The following is a 21,292-nucleotide window of genomic DNA, read 5'->3' as shown; positions in this document are numbered from 1 at the left end:
AGATGCTACCTTCCCCTGCACCCTCTGAAACTAAGCTCCCTCTTGAAACTTGTAAGCCAGTCACTTTGTACGCCACCACCACCACCCATTTTGTCAAGGTAGCCAATGTCTAGGTTGCCTATCCTGTCAATCCTGCATACAGAGGGGGGGGGGGGGAATGATCCTTGCTGTAAAGATTCGTTCCCTCTTTTAAGCTACTACATCCAAATGTCAAGTTCATCAAACTGTAGCGGATTACACTTTTTTTTCCTTTAGTGGAGTTCTGATCATCCAGCCACTGAAGCTAGGTCAAATGGGTACTATCTACAAGTATGGGCATTCTTGTGCATCTCCCTTCATTTCATATCAGCTGGACACTTCACTTTCCACTCTAGGCCCCTGTGGCATGTCACTGTCCATGGGCTCAGGAGTCCCCAGGTCTCGCTATACTGCCGGCCAACCAGGTCACGATCCAGGTTGACAGGAGTCTATTGAACATGGTCACTTAGCTCACATCTTCACTGCTGTTTTTCTCCCACTTCCCTTTAACGGTGGACCAGGTGGTCACCAGCAAGATTACATGCCTGTTCATGTATTCTCTTTGAGTTTCAGTCTTGGAAGGGGGTTTTCCCTGAGGGGACTTGATTGTTGATTAAGGATTTGAAATAATTATTATCTATACTGAAAGGAAGAATGTTTAGAAATAGAAAATCTGATATATCTATTCCTAGAAATAGGTTACAGTACTTAGTAGCTGGCACATTCTAATTCTTTCAAAGTTATAATACATATTTTAAGAATAATTTTGCTAAGGGAGGTGGGGGACAGATTTCAATGTGTTCCTCCTCAGAATTGCTCAGTAAACCCAAGTGATTTTCAAATTGGGAAGCAGATTAATATCAATAAGTTCATCAGATATAGATCTATCCTGAACAGGGACACTGAAGCAATCAGGAACACTTCTGGTTCTGTGTACCTGACAAAGCTTCCAGTTAGGCTGATGCACCAAGAGACTAAACATCAGAGGAAATCTTCCACAGAGATGTCCTGTAAATTTCACCTTCATAAAAATGTAAAACACACAACACACTCCAAGAAATCTCTTTAATTCCAAAAGAGATAAATATAGAAAGTACAGTATCACTTCCTACTATTTCTACTCATACAGTAAAGCAAACAGTAAAGAAACAACTTTCTATAAGCAACATAGACTTTTATGTTTTTGTTTATAAATAGCTAATCTATTTTTTAGTCCTAACAAGATTAAAACATTTTCTTGCCACAACTATCCCATGCCTCTAAGAGGTCAAGGCCACGTCTGGATTCGTAGCAGTCTTACACATACGGTAATTGTAGGGTCCTCTGGAGAAAGAAAATTTGATCTGCTTATATTTAAAAAATTTCTTTTTTAAAAAAATTCTTGTTGTATGTCATTTCACGATGGTAAAAAGAAAGAGATGAGGCAGTCTTCCATAGAATAAGTTGGTTTAGAGAGTACTCTGGTAGCATTTCACAAATTAAAATATTAAATGGTTTAATGATTCCATCTCCAGAGGAAGAGATTTCAATGTGTTCCCCCTCTAAATTGCTCAGTAACCCCATGTGATTTTCAAATTGGGAGGCAGATTACTAGCAGTAAGCTCATCAAATTTAGATCTATCCTGAACGGGGACATTGTAGAAATCAAGAACATCTCTGACTTTGCACATTTGATGTAGCCTTGAGTTAGGTACTGCATGGCCCAAGTCATCAGCAAGGCGTGCCAAGAGACTAAACTTCAGATGACCATCTTCCAGGGTGGTGTCCTGCCAATTTCTAGCAACAGATGGGCCAAAAACTTCTTTGATGTAAGATTCCAGACGGTTCTGGAGATCATCAGGTGGTATGTATCTTCGGCTTCTTAAGGGTGGACACACCAAGATCGGGTCTTTCTTAACCTCTTCTATTATCTCAGCCACCACTGGCTCTTTCTCTGTTCTGAAATTATCAAAAACAAATATGGTAATCCTTGGTTCACTGCATTTGTAAAGCTAACAAACACCAGACCCAATCTTGCCCACCAATCAAAATCAACAAGTAATCTGCACACCCTATTCTTCTTGGCACTGTGGAGAACAGGAAATAAATCAGAGGCCATGCCCTCAAAATGCTTACAGTTTGAGTTGAAAAAATATAAACGTTATGTGCTTTAAGAAGTCTTATGTCAGGAGGGAACAGTCGCTGGAGAAGGATGTCATGCTGGGAAAGATGGAGGGTCAGAGAAAAAGAGGAAGAACCCCAATAAGATGGATCGGCCAGGTGGCATCATTGATGGCGTCAAGTGTGGCAGCAGTAGTGAGGCTGGCCCAGGATCGGACATTGTTTCGTTCTGCTGTGCATGGGGTCACTATGAGTCGGTTCCGACTTGATGGCACCTGACAACAACAAGAAGTTTTAAGAATGGATGAAGCAATATGGACACTGACCTAGCCATGGAGGGCTAGAGCTGAGAGTGAAGTGTCCAGCTGATGTGAAGTGAGGGGAAATGTACAAGAATGCCCAAACTTGCAGATAGTACCGATATGACCTAGCTTCAATGGCTTGAAAACTCAACTAGAAGATAAAGAAATTTGATAAAGGAAGCAAGTATAAAGTGCCACAATTTGATGAACTTGACCTATATTTTTTTATGTAGAAGCTCAAAATACCAACTGAGAGGGAAGGAGTCATCACATCAAGGATCAAACCTATCCCCTCTGTGTGCAAGTGGTATGTATAGGCGCATGAAGTGGCTGGTTTACAAGAGGGAGTTTAGACTTAAGAGGGAGTTTAGTTTCAGAGTGTCCAGGGGAAGGTAGAATCCCCACTGAATAGTTTTCATCTTGTCCAGATGGGTCTGGTGAAAGGAGATGGGGATAGGATTCATTTGATTCAATAGTGAGTAATTGTTACCATGATTAACAGCGATTGTCCCAACTGTAAAGGTAGAAGTTGTGTAACAAAAAGAGGGGAGTAGTTAATCTTACATTCCAGGAACAGAAGACCCTTGGACCATCGAGAGAAGAGCATAAGCGGGATATGGAACCCTATCCAGAGAAGCAGTGACACCAGATATGGAGGCAGAGATGATGGCATAAAGAGACTGAGCAGCTGAGGACTCTAGACTCATGGAAAGAGAAAGGCTGTGTGCTGGCAGACAGGAGGGTGGTTTGCAGAATGTACCCTTTGGTTGTTTAAATGATTATATAGTCCTACATATTTTTACGTACATCAAAAAAACAAAACAAAACAGAGGGAATAGAAGCAAATACAATTAACTGATGGTGCATGGAGGGGAATGTAATCATTGCAATGGAACAAAATACAATAGGTTGAGTGCAAAACTGATGTTCTCCCATGTAAAATATCACTCAATTTACAATAAAATCTTAAAAAAAAAAAAGTCTTCCCCACCAATCTAATACATGCCCTCTAAACTCTCCCCAAATCACACTGTTTCTCAAACATGCTTCCACTTTCCTAGCACCATGTGTTGGCTGAAATCTCAGTTATCCTTCAAGTTTTAGGACAAAACTATTGAGTAGTTTTAGGTAAGTTTCCCTATCTACCCAATCAAATACAAGTGTGAGCTCCTCTGATCTCCCATAGCATTTTTACATTATCCCTAGAATATATCACATCCTACCTGAGTTTTTATTTTATTTACATTGCACTTCTCATACTAGATCAGGGTTTCTCAACTCCAGCACTGCTGATATTTTAAACTAAATAATTATTTGTGAGAGACTGTCTTGTGGATTACAGGACATTTAACTGCATCCTTAGCCTTGATCCAGTAGATGCCAGAAGCAGCCCCATATCTCCTAGTCATTAAAATCCACAATACCTCTAGGAATTGCCAAACGTCACCTAAGGGGTGGGAAGGGAGGCAAAACTGTCCCCAGGAGAGAACCACTGTACCAGATTATAAACGCCTAGATGCAAAGACCTATTTATTTAACTTTGTTGTGGTTGTTAAGTGCCATCCGGTCAGTTCCAACTCATTGCGACCCTGTATAGGATTTCTGAGGAGCAGTTGGTGAGCTTGAACCGCTGACCTTGCGGATGAAAATGACGATGCAGTTAAGTGCCACACCAGGACTCGTTTAGTATCCTCTGAAAACACATTTAATAAATGTTAGTAATAGTTTCGAGTATATGAGCCATGATGGAATCTGCTTGAACTCCTTGATGTTAAGTGTTGTTGAGCCGGTTCCGATTCATGGCGACCCTGTATAGGGTTTCCAAGGAGCAGGAATTGGTTCGGATTCATGGCGAAGCTGTATAGGGTTTCCAAGGAGCAGCTGGTGAGTTTACACCACTGACCTTGTGTTCCTACTGCACCACACTTTTGTCCATAAAGTTGGTATCTGATTGGATTTGACCATCCCTACAAAAACTGGAATAAATTTCTGCACTTGGCCAAGAATGTGATTTCAAATTATATTCCTCTTTGCCTACTTAAGGACTTCCTTCCAGCAATTAATTCCTCTGTCTGAATCAATTCTTTACCATTTTCTTCCTTTGCTAGAATATTCCCATTGGCACATAGTCCTATAACCTCTCCCATCTTTAAAGGGAAAAAAAACAAAAAAACCTCCCTAGAGTCCATGTTCCACTCCTTTACACAGGCTTCTCAAATGCATATATTATATTTGTAGTCTGTGAGAGTTAAAGTTTTGTGTCAGTGAGGCAGTAAAGATGCCTCCATTATAAGGTCTGATATGATGCACTCACCCTCACGATGTGATCTAACGTGACCAGCTTTTATCTGATATGATTATCCTATGTGCTGTAAATCCTTACTTCTATGATGTTATTGAAGTCAAGATTTTTCTTTTTTGGGTTTTCTGACTCTAGATCTTTGCACATTTTGTTTTAACATTTGACTTTATCTTCTCGAGCTGACCTTTGAAATTTTCTGTTTGGCTCTTGTACAAAGATCTGGAGTCAGAAAACTAAAAAGAAAGAGCACGCTCAGCATTTCTCAAGCTGGGGAAACTGAAGAAAAAAATTCAAGCCTTGACTTTTGTTACTGAAGGATTCTCTGGGCAAATTATTGAATGATGCAGAAAGCATCAAAAGAAGATGAAAGGAATACACAGTCACTGTACCAAAAGGAAATGGTTGATGTTCAACCATTTCAAGAGGTAGCATATGATCAAGAGCCAATGATCCTGAGGGAGGAAGTCCAACGTGCACTGAAGGAATTAGCAAAGAACAAGACACCAGGAATTGATGGAATAAAAACTGAAATCTTTCAAGAAAGTGACACAGCACAGGAGGCACTTACTCATCTATGCCAAGAAATTTGGAAGACACCTACCTGGCCAACTGATTGGAAGAGATCCATATCTGTGCCCATTCCAAAGACAGGTGACCCAATGGCATACGGAAATCATCGGACAATATCTTTGATATCCCATGCGAGTAAAGTTTTACTAAATGTAATACAGAAGCAGCTGCAAGCATACATTGACAGAGAAATTCCTGAGGTTCAAGCCGGATTCAGAAGAGGCCATGGAACGAGGGACATCATTGCTGATGTCCGATGGATCTTGGCTGAAAGCAGAGAATACCAGAAAGATGTTTACCTGTGCTTTGCTGACAATGCAAAGGCTTTCGATTGTGTGGATCATGACAAGCTATGGATAACATTGCAAAGTATGAGTATTCCGGAACACTTCATTGTGCTAATGAGAAATCTGTACATGGACCAAGAGGCAGTTGTCCAACTAGAACAAGGGAACATTGAATGGTTTAAATATAAGAAAGGTGTGCGACAAGGCTATATTCTTTCACCATACTTATTCAACCTGTATGCTGAGCAAATAATCTGAGAAGCTAGGTTATATGATAAAAAACATAGCATCAGGATTGGAGGAAGACTCATTAACAACCTGTGATATGCAGATGATACAATCTTGTTTGCTGAAAGTGAAGAGGACTTAAAATATTTACCGGTGAAGATCAAAGAGCACAGCCTTCGGTATGGATTACATCTCAATATAAAGAAAGAAAAAAAAATCTTCACTATTGGACCAATAAACAACATTCTTATCAAAAAAGAAAAGACTGAAGTTGTCAAGGACTTCATTCTTCTTGGATCAACTATCAACACTCATAGAAGTAGCAGTCAAGAAATCAGACGACATATTGCATTAGGCTAATCTGCTGCACAAGGGCTTTTTAAAGTACTGAAGTGCAAAGATATCAGCTTGAGGACAAATGTGCACCTGACCCAAGCCATGATATTTTCAATAACCTCATATGCATGCAAAAGCTGGACAGTGAATAAGGAAGATCGTAGAAGAATTGATGCTTTTGAGTTATGGTGTTGGAAGTGAATATTGGAAATGTCATGGGTTGCCAAAAGAACCAACAGATCTGTGTTGGAAGAAGTACAGCCAGAATGCTCCTTGGAGGCCAGGATGGCCAAACTTCATCTCTCATATTTTGGACATGAGAAGGAAATCATGTTTGGTAAGGTAGAGGGTCAGAGAAGAAGAGGAAGACCCCTAGCAAGATGCATTGGCAAAGTGGCAGCATCAATGGGCTCAAGTGTGGTAACAATTGTGAAGTTGGCCCAGGATCAGGCAGTGTTTTGTCTGTTGTGCATAGGGTCGCTATTAGTAGGTACCAACCCGATGGCACCTAACAACAACAATTGAAGTCAGATTCAATCCACAGGATTAGGATGTAGTTTAAGCCTATCTCTTATGAGATACAAAAGGCGAGAGAAGTGAACAGAAGAGCCAGGAAGAGTCCCCACATGTGAAGTTCCTAGATCAGGAGAAGACTGATGCCAAGATATAGGGAGGTCTTCAAGGAGCACTGAGCCTACAAATGCTGAAAGGAGACAAGGACCTTTTCCCAGAGCCAACAAAGGAAAAGCTTTCCCCTAGAGCCGGCACTCTGAATTTGGACTTCTATCTTCCTATATTGGGAGACTAGATTTCTGGCTGTTAAAGCCATCCACTTGTGGTATTTCCTTGATAGCAGCACTAGAGAACTAAGACACAGTCTCGACACCTGAGCCTCTTTTCTCCGAACCAGTCTTGTCCCATCTCAGCACACTCACTAATCTCGTGTTCTGCTCTACTCATCTGAACTTTCCACTTCCTGAAATTCTAGTTCACATTTATTTATATACTTCATTTTTTCCTCCACAACAATGTACTCAGTTAAGACAAAAACTATGAACTTTATCTTAGTCACTACTGTATTGTATCCGTAACAATTAAAATATAACCTGGCATATAATAAAGTCATCAAGCCCACTGTTAGGAATCAAATCTAACTCATAGCAACCTTGTATAGGGAGTCCTGGTGTGGCGCTGTGGGTTAATGAGCTGGACTGCAAGGTTAGTTTGAACTGCAAGTTTGGCAGTTCAAGCTCACCAGCAACTTGGAAACCCTATCCAGGATAGCTATGAGGCAGAACCGACTTGATGGCACTTAACAACAACAACATGAGGTTTCTGAGACTGTAAGTCTTCAGAGAGCAGAAAGCTTCATCTTCCGCCCACAGGGCAGCAGGTGGGTTTGAGCAGCCTGTGGTTAACAGGCCAGTTCTTACACTGAAGCACCACTAGGGTTCCTCCGCATATAAAAGATACTTTAAATATTTGTTGAATTAAATAATCTTGATCTAAGTGGTTGTTGTTGAAGGGTTAACAATAAATAGTAGCCAATGAAGTTTTTGTTGAAATTTCAGAACAACCATGAGGGGTATGCCTCAAATACTGTCTGGGTCAGCTAGACACTACCTGCAAAGGATTGCACACAGGGTGCAGTGGGAAAAGCAAACGCGGAGTGAGGTCACCTGGGTTATAGACCCAGCTCGGAAATTAATTTACTTGGTGACTTTGAGGAAACATATCTCCTTCTCTGGGGCTCAGCTTCATCAGATGTCAGAGTACTTACTTAAGCTTTGAGATGGAATTTCGTTTCTGTCGTGATAGCCTCCAGAGATGCTCAGTAATTGTTTTGCAAATGAATGAACAAAATGAAAAGACTGCACTTCATTTCTGAATCTTGCTTGTAAAGAAATATATCCTGAAATACACGGTTTACTGAGGAGAATTTTCAAGTTTATGATCATTCGTGTTCTACACATCGCTAGTGTGCTGTCAGGGGTGGTAAGAGCCGTCGGGTCGATTCCGACTCAACCTAGTATAGGGTTTCCAAGGAGGGGCTGGTGGGTTTGAACCGCTAACTTTACGGTTAGCAGTCCACTGCTTATCCAACAGCGCCACACAACGGCTCCATGGAGTCAGTGGTGTATGCTTAAAGAAATGACTGAGTGAAGGAGAAGGAGGCAGTATTTACGTTACGGGAAAACTGAAGCCCAGAGGGGAAGTGGCTGGTCCCCACCCTCGCGGAGCGCAGCTCTGAAACTTCTGAACTCAATTATTTTTTGCATGACACCCCTTTTGAACTTGGCCCTTCATGCTTGCTATATACTTTCACGCCATTTGTTGTTGTTAAATGCCGTTGAGTCGGTTCGACTCACATCGACCCTGTATAGGGTTTCCGAGGAGCAGCTGGGTTTGAACCGCCGACGTGGCGGTTAGCAGCACAGTGTTAATCATCCAGCGCCTCACCAGGATTCCTTCAGGCTATCAGGCCCCTAGTAACATGACGCCCCTTTTAGAATCTGTCCCTTCTGCTCATCAACTTCTTTTCCATGAAAGTAACCCACCATCTAAGCTTCCGCTTTACCTGGATCGAGACCAGAATTGGCGTGGTCCCCTTGAGACTCTGCACGTGAGGCCTCTTCTAGTAATGCCGAACACAGACACAGCAGCCATTTCTAGGACGAGTTACAAGCCGGAGTTGAGCCCTCCGTCGGCACCGACACTCCAAGACCAGCCAATGGTGTGTAAGCTTAATGACAGACGTCATTTTTTTCCCGTTAAGCCTCACAGTCCTCGCCCTCGTCCTGTGCACGCCGGGAAATGTAGTCCGGTAGTCGTTGCCGATAGAGGCTGGACCGCGGCGGTCTCTCGAAGCATGACGGGAGTTGTAGTGAGGGGCGTCCTGTGAAGATTCCGGGTGACGCCTTCTAGTCCGGGGGCGGGCGGTCAGAACGCTTCTAGGCTGAGAGGAGGAGGAACTAGCAGCGGGGAGGAGGCTTTAGAGGCCCGAGGGCTGCGCAACCTGACAGAGGAGCAGATTGGGGACTGGAGATGGTCAGGGAGCGCGTCTGATGTGCTGCAGGGGTCGTGACCGCCCACAGACCTAGTCAAGACCTGGCCGGACTCAGCCTGGAGGCCTCGTCTTCGTCGGGCCTAATCGTCAGTGGTCAGGTAGGCCTCACCAGAGGCTCCTTTCCGTGCAGCCACCGCAGCTCCTGTCCCGTTTCTCTGGCCGGGAGATGGCCACCCCGAGCCCCCCGCCCGAGCCAAAGGTAAGTCGCTCCTCCGGGTAGCCCGGTTCTCTCGCTGTTACCTGAATTAGGCCGTGCCATGGGGCCGCCCTAAGGCGTTCTTTAGGGCCAGTACCTGCGGGGAGATCCCCCTAATACTCTGGGGCGCGGTCACGACCAAACTGTCCACTGACCCTTTTTATTTTCTAGAGCGACTGGATAAATTAGCTGGGGAGAATTCGTAATGCCCCTTGCTAGCTCTCACCTGTGAGTTCCTCCAGGTGAGGTCCTCATCCGTGCCTTCTGTGGCAGACACCATGCCTGGACCCTAGGTAGATACCTAGAGAACCTGGTGGACTTGGATTGAACAGCATCACTCGCTGGTGCAATAGAGAACTGGGATGGAGCAGTAAGGAAGCTGGGAGAGGCCTTGCATTTCAGTATTGTTGTTAAGTGACGTCCAGTCGGTTCCGATCCATAACGACCCTGGTGAGCTTGAACCACCGACCTTGCAGTTGTAACTTTTACTTAGTCTGGCGCATTAACCCACAGCGCCTATTAAACCCGAAAAACTTCATTCTTAGGCCCTTCGCTAACGAGGGGTGCAGCCCAGTCACCCTGTCTTAAGGTGCCTGTCTGCTACAGCCGGTTCTCAGAATTGGGCGCCACTTGGAACTCTTCAGTTACTACATTCCTCCTAGCCTTCTGGGCCTTCAAGTGATTGCTTCTGCCCCTCTCAGTGGTCGAATTGTCCTTGAGACAACAGGAACTGACTACGGAAATCATACTATTTCAGGGGTTGCTGACATTTGAGGATGTGGCTGTGTTTTTTACCCAGGAGGAGTGGGATTATCTGGATCCAGCTCAGAGAAGCCTATATAAAGATGTCATGATGGAGAATTATGGGAACCTGGTGTCACTGGGTAAGAAACTTGTTTCTTTGATTAAAATATCTAAAAGGCTCCTAGAAATGACACACTCAGAACAGTTGGACCAGTACTAATACCCAAACTATTTTATTCCCAAATCTGGATCCATTACAACCAGTTATTTCATAACTCTCATCCTTAGCTTCCCTGAAGTGACCAGAACACAAGCCTTTCTGGCCTCCTGTCTTCATAATCTCATTCCAGTATTGCTCTGTACTTTTCCTCCTGGCTCATCCTCCCACGGCTTTTCCTCCCACCCCTTTCACTCTGCCTTCTGGAGCCCCTGTTCCTCTTCACATAATGTTCCTTACCCCTCCTGGCCTTAACTGAAAACTGGCACTTTGTCAAGGACACCACTTCTGGCAGCCTTTCAAGTGGGGGCTGCTGCTTCTCCCACACCTTTCCTTCTTCCCCATCTTTGATCAAGGCTGGAAGGGAGAAATTGTTCTCTGAGCTTTTCAGTGCTCTTCCCAAAGCATTCATTTTCTCCTCTCAAACACGATTTCTCCTTGAAGGCCTCAGCAATCTTGCTTTACTCACTCAATTCCTTTTCACCATCATTTGTCAATTTCTTTGATCCCTTACATATAGACATTGTCACATGTTTCACAGCCATCTCCCTATGCTAACCCACACCATCATAATCTGATTTCAGCACATGGATGATACAATCAGTATTTGAGTTTTATGTATTTTGATTATATTGATTCCAAGGGTCCTGCTTTCCAGTTTTATTTATCAACTCACACTCCCATCTGATGATACCCTCAATTTTGCCATAACAAACAGACATCTTAAACTGTAGTATCTATCATTTGACCAATATTTAGGCAATAAATATTTGTTGCTAACTAAACAAGGATGACCAGAACAGGCTTACTCTGTACTCTGTGGAGTTTACTATAACTTTTCTTCTTACCTCATTAACACTTAACAACAACAGCCAACTCATTCTCTGGAGTCCTCGTGAGGCACTGTGGGTTAATGCACTGGACTGTAAAGTCGGTTTGAACCACAAGGTCGGGAGTTCAAACTCACCAGCCACTCCTTGGAAACCCTATACAGTGTTGCTAAGAGTCAGAACCTACTGGACAGCACTTAACAACAACAACAATTCATTTCCTACTAGATCTCTTCATTCCTAATGGTGTTTCCTGTCCTTTGACTTCTCATTCTTTCCTCCTGCAGGCCGTCAGTCTTCTCCTGACTGCACCTCATCATCTAACTCATGGTCCCACATATAAATAAACCTCCGATCAGCATGCTCTCTTGCCACATAGTATGCTCTACCCACTCTGCAAATTTCAGTCCTGTGTCAGTTATAAAATCTTCCTTTACTCTTTATAAAACTCCTACCTGAGTTACTGAACATAACAGGAGAAATCCAATAACCAAAAGGCTTGAAGTACCTTATATATGCATGACTTTTTTCCTTCTAGTTTCCACTGGGTCTTTACAGCTCAGTAGTTTGGGGGTTTATTTTTGTCTTTGATCTGTCCATCCCCCTGTTCCTTTAAGTGTCTTTGGTGCATCCAAACATGAGAGTTTTCCTTGAGATCATCACTCAGTAATGGACCTCACTTTTGTTTCGTAGAGAACATAGAGGCTACTGAACATGAATTCTCAATTTCTCTGCATTTCATCTGCAGACTTAAAGTAGCTTCCATCTTCTCATTTCACAGAAACTTACCCATCAGTCATCATTTTTTTTCCTTTCAGTATCAGTCTTTCCTCCCCCTCTCCTGGTGGGAGTTAATATGTAAAGCATTTAGAACACTGATTAGCATGCAACACTGATTGGCATGATGATAGGTTTGTTCATGGCTCTTTCAATTGGAAAAAGAAAGAGGGTAGGCAAGTGGGAAGCTCCTTTGAGCTAATGTCTGTCTCTTGCTACTACCTGTAACTTGCTACTCATTCTTCACAGCCATGGTTTTTGTAAGAGTAGAATAATTAATTCATGTTCTCTGTGATCTCCCATTTCTAATAAGTTACTTTGCTTTATTACTTCTACTTCCCATAAATTATTCTAACATTGGTCTTTAATGACTTATCAAATGCTGTACTCTATTTTGACCTTATGCTAGTCCACCTGCATGGATATTTGAAACACTATAGCTTTCTTCTATTGGCTTACACACTCAGACTCACTGTATACACCTTCTGTGGGGAATCTTGTCTAAGGTCATCAACTATCACAGTGTGATGAAAAATCCCAAATCTTTATATCCAACTGTAAAGTTCAAATCCTGGCACATACATACATCCACTTACTAGCCCTGTGACCATGGCTGAATTGCTTAGCCTCTCTTTTCTTTTCTTTAATAAAGATAATAATATAACCTGCCTTTTTAGGTAATTGTGAGCTTTAGCTGAGTTAATATGTAAAATATTTAGTACTTTGATTGGCATGCAACCAAGTATAAGTTTCGAATACTGTTGTCACCATTATCTTCTTTGTTGAGCTCCAAATTCCTAGTTATCTCCTTTTAAAGATCAAATTAAATTAACATGTACCTCACAAGTCTCAAAGAATCCATGTAGTTCTCAAGGGCTTTCACTTCAGAGTCAAACATGCCTTTCTCTGTGCTACTTGGTATTTACTTCCTTTGTTGAATTTATCATACTTTATGTGCTATTTCTTAACGAGACTAATCTCCAAGGACAGTGGTTGATATTCATCACTTAGCACAGAGCCAAGTATACATTATATACTCTTCTACATTAATGGTAACTGAATGAGTGTGCTTAAATGAAAACTCAGTATTTCTTGCTTGGATTATTGCATTAGGCCCTGTCACCAGTTTTCTTTCTTTTGATATATTCTGTCTACTGCTACCAAAATCATTTTCTGTTTGTTAACTGCTAACACGTTTGACATTCCTGATAGCATGAAAGATAAAAATGTTAATCCTCAATAATAAAAATTCCTGTCATAAAAACAAAGCCTGATTCCAAGTCGTGCTGACCTAATGTGTTAAAGAGTAGAACTGAGTTCCAGGGGGTTTTCTTGGCTGTAATCTTTGCAGAAGCATTGCCAGGCTATTCTTCCATTGTGCTGCTATGTGGGTTTTAATTACAAGCTGTCAAGTCAGCTCTGACTCATAGCGACCCTACACACAACAGAACAAAACACTGCCCAGTCCTGCATCATCCTTACCATTGCTGCTAGTTTGAGCCCATTGCTGCTACTACTGTGCCAATCCATCTCGTTGGAGGTCGTCTTCTTTTTCACTGGCCCTCTACCAAGCATGATATCCCTCTCCAGGGACTGGTCCTCCTAAATATAGCTCTTGCCTAGCTTTCTTGCCTCATCTATCATTTCCTGCTGATTTTCTTTTTTTTTCTTTATATGCCATGATGATGTCTCTGAGTTACTGCCAGCTGTACCTACATATATGGTATCCTGGTTGATACCAAGTGCCTAACCTTGTCTACTCCTAGACTACAACATGTGAGTACCATAGGAACAAAGGTGTGGCAGTAAGCCCATTGGAGGTATTGTACTTTCAGGCTCTCTTTATTTTAACTGATATACAGTTCCTCACAATCCTTTCATTCTCTCCTGTAAAGCTCATTCCATCTCTTTGATGAGAGGTCACTATTAACTCTCCTGTTCTATTGTAGTGCTTTTCCTCCACTTCATCTCCTTCCTTTGCATAACCCAACTTTCTTTTAGCATTATAATTTTTGGGTCCTGATTCACACTTTTCTATGCTGCTTTTTCTTTTGGAAACTTAGTCACTGCATTAATGAGACAGCTGATGACTTTTTAGTGCTTTGATTTCTATAATTTTAATGACTTCTTTTCCCTAATTCAGCCATGTTGGGTTTTTACAGAACTGGAAATTGGTGTCCCTACGAGACATTAAACATGTTGTTTCTTTTCTTTGATTATAATCTCTCTCATCAATCATTTGTTCAATTACTTATTCAATAAGTGGTTTTGAAGCACTGTGCTAGGAATGCAAGTTATTTTCCTTTTTTTACATTCTTTTACTAAGGAAACTGTTCTTTTCGTACTCCTAGGTATTGGAATTGACAACTGTGACCTACAGGCCAAATTAAAGTTTCATTGGAACACAGACATGCCCATTTCTTTGTATATTGTCTGTGACTCCTTTCACACTATAGTGGCAGAATTGAGTAGTAGCAATAGAGACTATATAGTCTCCGGAGCCAAAAATATTTACCATGTGACCTTCGACAGAAAGAGTTGCCAAATTACTCTCTGTCTTAAAGTTTAGCCACTTCCACCTTACCATTGCCTTGCCTTCTCTCTCCTTTCAGTTACCATATTATTAAAACTTTTTGGTTAAAGCTTACAGAGATCAATTAAGCTAACTTAAGCCAAAAAGGAAAGTTATAATAAGGATATCTTCTAGAACGCATGAGCATGATTGTAGCTCTGCATCTGGAAGGAGCTGAAACCAGAATTTAGATCATTCTTCCCAAGAAGGCAAAAGTTACTTTCTCTCTCTCTCTCTTTTTCCTTGGCAGACCAGTTTTTTCTCCTTATGTTTATTTCTATGATTTTGTTTCTTCAGCTTCTTCTGAGTTGACAGCTTGTAATTCTAGTTATATTCATACTAAATCGATATTTCAATTTCAGTGCCAACTCCCTGGAAGAGACCCATTTTGAGCCAAGCTCAGAGCACTTGATGGGCTCATGTAATTTAAGCATGACATATACCCCAGAAGATGATTACAGTTACCAACCATCAATGTAATGCATAGTCATTTCAAGGCTGCTATGTGTAGAAACCTGGAGTCCTGTCATAGCACTGTAGGTTAATGTGCTGGACTGCTAGGTAGCTTTCAACTGCAAGGTCAGCAGTTCAAGCTCACTAGCCGCTCCTCAGAAACCCTATACTGGGTTACTATGAGTCGAAAATGATTCAGCAGCACTTAACAACAACAAGGTGTAGAAACCTGGATTAACTTGTATTCTCCATCTGTCTGTCTCTTTAATCTATTTTTATATATCAGAATCATTTCATTTTACTTACTTTAAAAATATATTCTGTTTTTATATTTGGTAAAATAAGTCTTTCTGTAATATTGCTGTTTTCATGATACACTAAACTATCTTCCTATATTCCTCCAGTTAAAATTTAGATTTTTGGGATGTGGGGACTGATTGGTTCATAGGATTTGATTAGGTTGTAATTAGGTTTATAGATTTGTTTATGAAGATTTGTGATTCTTACAGTATTTTATAATTTATATTAAAAATAGGGTTTTTGGGTTTGGTACTATTGTGAACAGTGCAGTGTGTGTATATTTTACTCGTTGTTACAGAATTGATTTTGACACATAGTAACCCTCTAAGACTGCCACCCAAGGTATCCAAGGCTGTAATCTTTATGGAAACAGACTGTAATATCTCTCTCCCTCAGAGAGCCTGCTGAGTTCAAACTGCCAACTTTTGGTAAGCAGTTGAGAACTTAACTACTGCTATACCAGGACTCCTTTTTGTATTTGCTAACTGGTTATTCTTGTGTAAGAGCCAGTTTTTATTTTATATATTAATCTTATTTTTAGCCACCTTACTGTACTGTTTTCTATTATATTTTCATTTGCTTCTTTTAGGTAAACAAATGTCATGGATTGAATTGTGTTCCCCAAAAATATGTGTCAGCTCGGCTGGGCCATGAGTCTAAGTGGTTTGGCAGTGTTATGTGATGATCCCCCATGGTGTGCTCTGATGTGATAAATCTATAAGAGAATTAAGGGTGGGGTACACCTGATGTAAAGGAGATTCCCAAGGGTGTGGCATGCAACACCTTTTATCTTACAAGAGATAAAAGGAGAGAGAAATGAGCAGAGAAGGGGGCCCTGCTGCCACCAAGAAAGAAGAGCTGGGAGTGGAATATGTCCTTTGGATCTGGGGTCCCTGCATTGAGAAACTCCCAGATCCAGGGGAAGATTGATGCCAAACGCATGGAGATCACCAAAGAACGCTGGGCTCACAGATGCTGAAAGGAGACAAGGACTTTTCTCCAGAGGTAGTGCTCTGAATTTGGACTTCTAGCATCCTAAACTTTGAGGGAATAAATTTCTGTTTGTTTAAGGCATCCACTTGTGATATTTCTCTTAAAGCAGAAATAGATAACTGAGAAAACAGCCACGACATCCACACATAATTTTGTCTTAGTCCTTTTACTAAAACCCACAGAACAGGTTTCAAGGAAGAGATTTCCTTCTCACAAGAAATTTACAATCCAATGGAAGAGGCAAACACTTAAACAAATAATTAAAAGTAAAGTCTATGTAAGCTGGGTTTGTTGTTATAATTAGCTACAGGGATGTTTTTATTAAAAAAAATAATAAAATTATGCTGAATCACTAAAAAAAGTACATTATAATAATAGCTAGAATAGAGTTATGGACATGAGTCAGTGATAAAACAAAAACACTTTTATGTCCAGTGGACTCAATGGAGGCTTTGTAAAAGCTCTTTGAAGAGAAACCAGGAGTTTGGTAGGTGAACGATGTTAAGGGACTTAGTGAATGGGATCTATAGAGAAATGGAATTAAAGATTACAACTCAAGTAATTTGCCAATCAAAAATGTGTTTGGGGGTGGGGTGATGATTTGAGACTTACAGAATGTATTATGGAGCGCTATAATGTTGGTTTGAACTGCAAGGTCGGTGGTTCAAGCTCACTAACTGCTCCTCAGAAACTCTACTCAGGGTCTCTATGGGTCAGAACTGACTCGACGGCACTTAACAACCTATGTGTCATGGAGTCCTGGTATGGTGCTGTAGAATAAGCAAGGTCATTTGAATCACAAGATGAGCGGTTCAGACTCACCAGCCACTCCTCAGAACCCCTATACAGGTTCAGTATAAGTTGGAACTGACTTGACAGCATGTAGCAACAACAACGTGTGTATCATAGTGAAGACCACTGATTTGGCTTTAAGAGGCAGTAAGGAGCTGGTGGTGACCTGAATACTGTTTTATGAAGTTCTCTGGACTCAGTGATGGAGATGTAATGTGAGGCAGCCTAAAGAGCAGAGCCGACGATTATTAGATTGCTGTGATAAGCATAATTGTTGTTAGGTGTCATGGAGTCGGCTCCAACTCATAGCAGTCCTACGAGTATTAAAGATTTCCTACAGAAGCAGAAAGCGTCTTTCTCCCGTGGAACTGCTGGTGGATTCACACTTGTGGTCAACAGCCCAATATGTAACCCACTGTGCTGCCAGGGGTCCTTAACATCATTGTGAGGGTAAAAAGGAGAGGTGCGATGCCACAGTGTAAACTCATGATTTTCATGATTGACTACAGTGAGAAAAAGGAAGAAATCTAGGATGATAATCTTGTTTTGGAACTTAATGGTAATGGATGGAGGTCCCCATAAAGCAGAAGTGGGAAGCCTTTTTTCTGCCAAAATTTATGACATCATTCACAGGCCATACAAGATTATCAGCTTAAAAATTAGCCTGCCATATTTGGTCAAACATTTAATTAACTCACCTTGGAAATCCTGTACAGGGTCACTGAGTTGGAACCGACTCCATGGTACTTAACAACAACAACAATGTGATGGCTAGGAGTCCTGGTGTGGTGCTGTGGGTTAATGCGTCAAACTGCAAATCTGTTTGAACTGCAAGGTCGGTGGTTCAAGCTCACCAGCTGCTCCTTGGAAACCCTTTATAGGGTTGCTATGAGTCAGAACCGACTCTACGGCACTTAACAACAGTGTGATGGCTGGAATTGTGGATTTACCCTAGGCCTTATACTGCCCATGAGCCTGATGTTCCCCACCCCTATCCTAGGAAACAAAGTGATTAGGAAGAAAGAGACGTATGACAGTGATTATGGAAATTGTCAGTCCTCTGAGGCACAGTAAATATGGATAGCAGTAATACTCAACAACTGTTTAAGGCAAGAAATAGAAGGAACATAGAAGGAAAAGTAGGAAAGGAATGAAAAAAATGTAATAGCTTGGAAACCAAAGATGGATAGTATAAAAAATGAGGAATGGTCAACAGTATCAAATCCTGTTGAGTAAAACAGGACTGAGAAGTGACCATTGTATTTGTTACTTCAAATTCATTAGTGATTTGATGAGGTTTCACTAGATACTGGAACCAAATCAGATTTCACAGTAGGTTGTAAAATAGATTGAATGGGAAGAGGACCTGGAAAACACACTTGGATAGGGAATGGAGAGCTTAGTGTTAGTATTCTTTTGCAAGCCTGGTTGTTTTGCTTTTTTTCCCCAAGAAATAAAGTTGGGTATATCTATATGTTGGTAGAAAGATGTCAATGGAGTGTATAGATTGAAGAAAGATGAAAGAATGGTGAGAATTGAATAAGTATTCAGAGGGATCAAGGGAAAGGGTAGATCAATTAACCTTGGATAAGAGTCTTGGTGTGGCATTGTAGGATAAGCACTTGACTGCAGTGTTGGTTTGAACCCATGGTTGGTGGGTCAAATCCACCAGCCACTCCTTGGAAACTGTATTCATGGTCGTTATGACTTAGAACTGACTCAGTGACGCTTAACAACAACAACAAGGGAGGCGCAATATCTAAATGTACCACTATAGATAATTTTATAGATAGGAAGCAGAAAGGGGAAGGCTTTCTCTCATTCATTTTTGTGTGTAAGAGAAAACGTAGTCCAATGAAAGTGAGTTTGAGAGAGAGCACTGTACGTAGACGAAGTACAAATTTAAATTTCTAATAGTTTCATAGGGGAATGAGAAGACATTTTCTGAAATAAAATGAGAATGCCTCGTTTGACATAAGTGAAAAGAAAATGCAAAGATAACACCACTGTTAGAAGACTAGAAAATGGAGAGAGAAGAGAATATCTGAAAAAGGAATTTGTTTAGAGTCAAATATAAATTTGATAATGATTGAATTTCTTAGTGGAGTTATCCAACAGACAGCAAGAGATGGAAAATCAAAGAATTCAGAAGTAGACACCTGTCACTGCTACGTCATAGTCCATCATATGTCTTTCCTTCAATACAAGAAAGGTTTTCATTTCTAAGACATGTTACAGACTCATAATTGGTACAAGATGGTGAGCCTTGGGTCTTAATATCTTTAAAGTAAGAATCAGCTCTACTGGGGAAAAAAAGCTATGCTTTGTGGTAGGTGAAGTCATTGTTTACTATTGCCTGCTCTTTCTCTCAGTTTTCTTTCTGTTGACTCAGACCGTATTCCTTTAAACTTATTTTCATTTATCTATGGTATAGACTCCATGTCACTTCAGTTATTGATTTTTTTAAGACATTTTTTTACATTGTTGTTTTTGATACTGTTAAATGTCATTGAGTCAGTTCTGTACCAGGTTTCTAAGGCTTTAAATCTTCAAGGGAGCAGAAAGCCTCATCTTCCTCCCACAGAGTGACTAGAGGGCTCACACCATGGCTCACAGTCCAGTGCTTAGTTTTTATTTAATATTTTTTGCCATATTCTTTCCCCATTGGTGCTCACTATCCATTCACATTGAAAGGGGGCTTCATATCTTATAACTGAATCCTGCCATATTACACAATGCCCGGAATGCTTTTGGTGTGCAGTAAATAAATAGTGGTGAATAAATTGTTGCTTCTCTGAATTTTTGTCCATTAACCTTGTCAGCATCCTTCTATGTATTTATTATGTAGTGAATTTTATAATAATGTTTCTTTCTAACCTTAGTCTTTGTAATTCCCACCAAAACAACATTTTTTCCCTGATGAGTATGGCTAAGAAAAGGTGGGATAAGATACTGACAGGATTATATGATTCAGTCACTAGTGGTGAAGAGAGTTAACTGTAATTGTAAACACCTGGAACTCTTAATTGTATAAAATGAGTCATCTCAGAAGCAGGAGTTGGGAGTCAGGAGTGGGGATGGGAGTCTCACTGCCATCAAGAAGAAAACCAGGAGTGGAGCATGCCCTTTGGACCCTGAGATCCCTGCATGTTGAACCTGCTTGACCCATGGACAGAAAACTGTGACACCAGAGAAGTGGCAGAGGAAAAACAGCAGCAGAACCAAGAGCCAGAGCGCAAGACTGAGCAAGTCCCACTGAGGGACTTTAGCCAGATGGCTTCTCTGAAGAGTGGGGTGCCTCTAGACACTTGGGAGAACTAGGTTTGCTAACCCATGGAGTTCGAGCCAAGTGTCTCTGGCTGGGGCTTTCTGATGCAGTGGTGTGGCCTATGGGCATTAATCAGCAGCCCTTCAAGAGCTTTATAGCATTGGCTAGACAGAGGCCTGCCTGTGGGCATGGCTGAGAAGAGGCTGTCCTGACTGGAAGAACTGTGACCTGAACATTTCTGACTGAATTGTAACCTGTTAATTTCCCTATTAAACCCCATAACTGTGACTACGCAATGTGGCCATTGCATTGTATTATCAAACGCAGCTTAGGAGAGTGTGCCAGGGGAGGAATTGGTTGGTAACTTTTTCAGTATTCTTTTCTGTATTATTTATTTGGTCTACTTACATTCCAATAATGCTTTGTTGTTGTTGTTGTTGTTAACTACCCTCAAGTGAGTTCCTACTCATAGCGACCTTGTATTTGGTTTCCTAGAAGCAGCTGATGGATTTGAACTTCTGACCTTGCGGCTAGCAATCCAGTGCTTATCTTATAGCTGCACTACACCAGGACTTCAGTAATGGTTTAGCATCCCACATTTTTCTAAACCTATTGCTTTCTTTCCAAGTTATCCTTACTTCCTTAATACACTGATTCATCCCACCATGTTTTAAACATATGTTTTCCTATCTTACTTTGTGGATTCCTGGTGTGGCACTATAGGATAAGCACTGGACAGCTAACCACAATGTCACCTGCCAGCTGCTCCTCAGAAACCCTACACAGGGTTGCTATGAGTTGGAACTGACTGGACATCAACAAAATCTTACTGTGTATAATTCACTATTGATTTGTCAGCTCTTCCTCCCAATTCTTCTTGCTCCTACTGTCTCATATTTGGTCTCCTGAACTCTCTTTTCATATGCCTTCTCCAATAAGG

At 41.3% G+C, this 21,292-nt stretch overlaps 2 protein-coding genes across 4 annotated transcripts in view; one reads left to right on the top strand and one right to left on the bottom strand.

Moving 5' to 3' along the window:
* Window positions 1-1,568: 1,568 nt before the first annotated feature.
* On the bottom strand, window positions 1,569-8,810 carry MRPL50 (mitochondrial ribosomal protein L50). Its single transcript, XM_006864714.1, has 2 exons — window positions 8,722-8,810; window positions 1,569-1,956 (listed from the first exon to the last, which is right to left on the bottom strand). The coding sequence occupies exons 1-2, from the start codon at window positions 8,808-8,810 to the stop codon at window positions 1,569-1,571; spliced, it is 477 nt and encodes a 158-aa protein (XP_006864776.1).
* Window positions 8,811-9,098: 288 nt separating this feature from the next.
* Window positions 9,099-21,292, top strand: part of ZNF189 (zinc finger protein 189) — a 14,642-nt gene continuing 2,448 nt past the window's right edge. Inside the window, exons 1-2 of one of the 3 annotated variants that reach the window (XM_006864712.1) lie at window positions 9,099-9,409; window positions 10,206-10,290. In XM_006864712.1, coding sequence (XP_006864774.1) covers window positions 9,377-9,409; window positions 10,206-10,290 — 118 coding nt within the window. In that variant the 5' untranslated portion in view covers window positions 9,099-9,376. Of the gene's footprint in view, window positions 9,410-10,163; window positions 10,291-21,292 lie in introns of all 3 variants that reach the window. The other 2 variants (XM_006864713.1, XM_006864711.1) reach the window with 2 other exon arrangements.

This window comes from Chrysochloris asiatica, unplaced genomic scaffold, assembly GCF_000296735.1.
Source record: "Chrysochloris asiatica unplaced genomic scaffold, ChrAsi1.0 scaffold00069, whole genome shotgun sequence".
Classification (NCBI taxonomy): Eukaryota; Metazoa; Chordata; class Mammalia; order Afrosoricida; family Chrysochloridae; genus Chrysochloris; species Chrysochloris asiatica.
Note: the sequence above shows the minus strand (reverse complement) of the source record. Positions and strands in the feature narration are given on the sequence as shown.

Bases quoted from the DNA above. Each gene is read 5' to 3' on its own strand.
- MRPL50 (XM_006864714.1), bottom strand. From the start codon at position 8,810: ATGGCTGCTGTGTCTGTGTTCGGCATTACTAGAAGAGGCCTCACGTGC. The intron at 1,957-8,721 runs GTAAAGCGGAAG...TGATAATTTCAG, and splicing joins CAATTCTGGTCTCGATCCAG to AACAGAGAAAGAGCCAGTGG.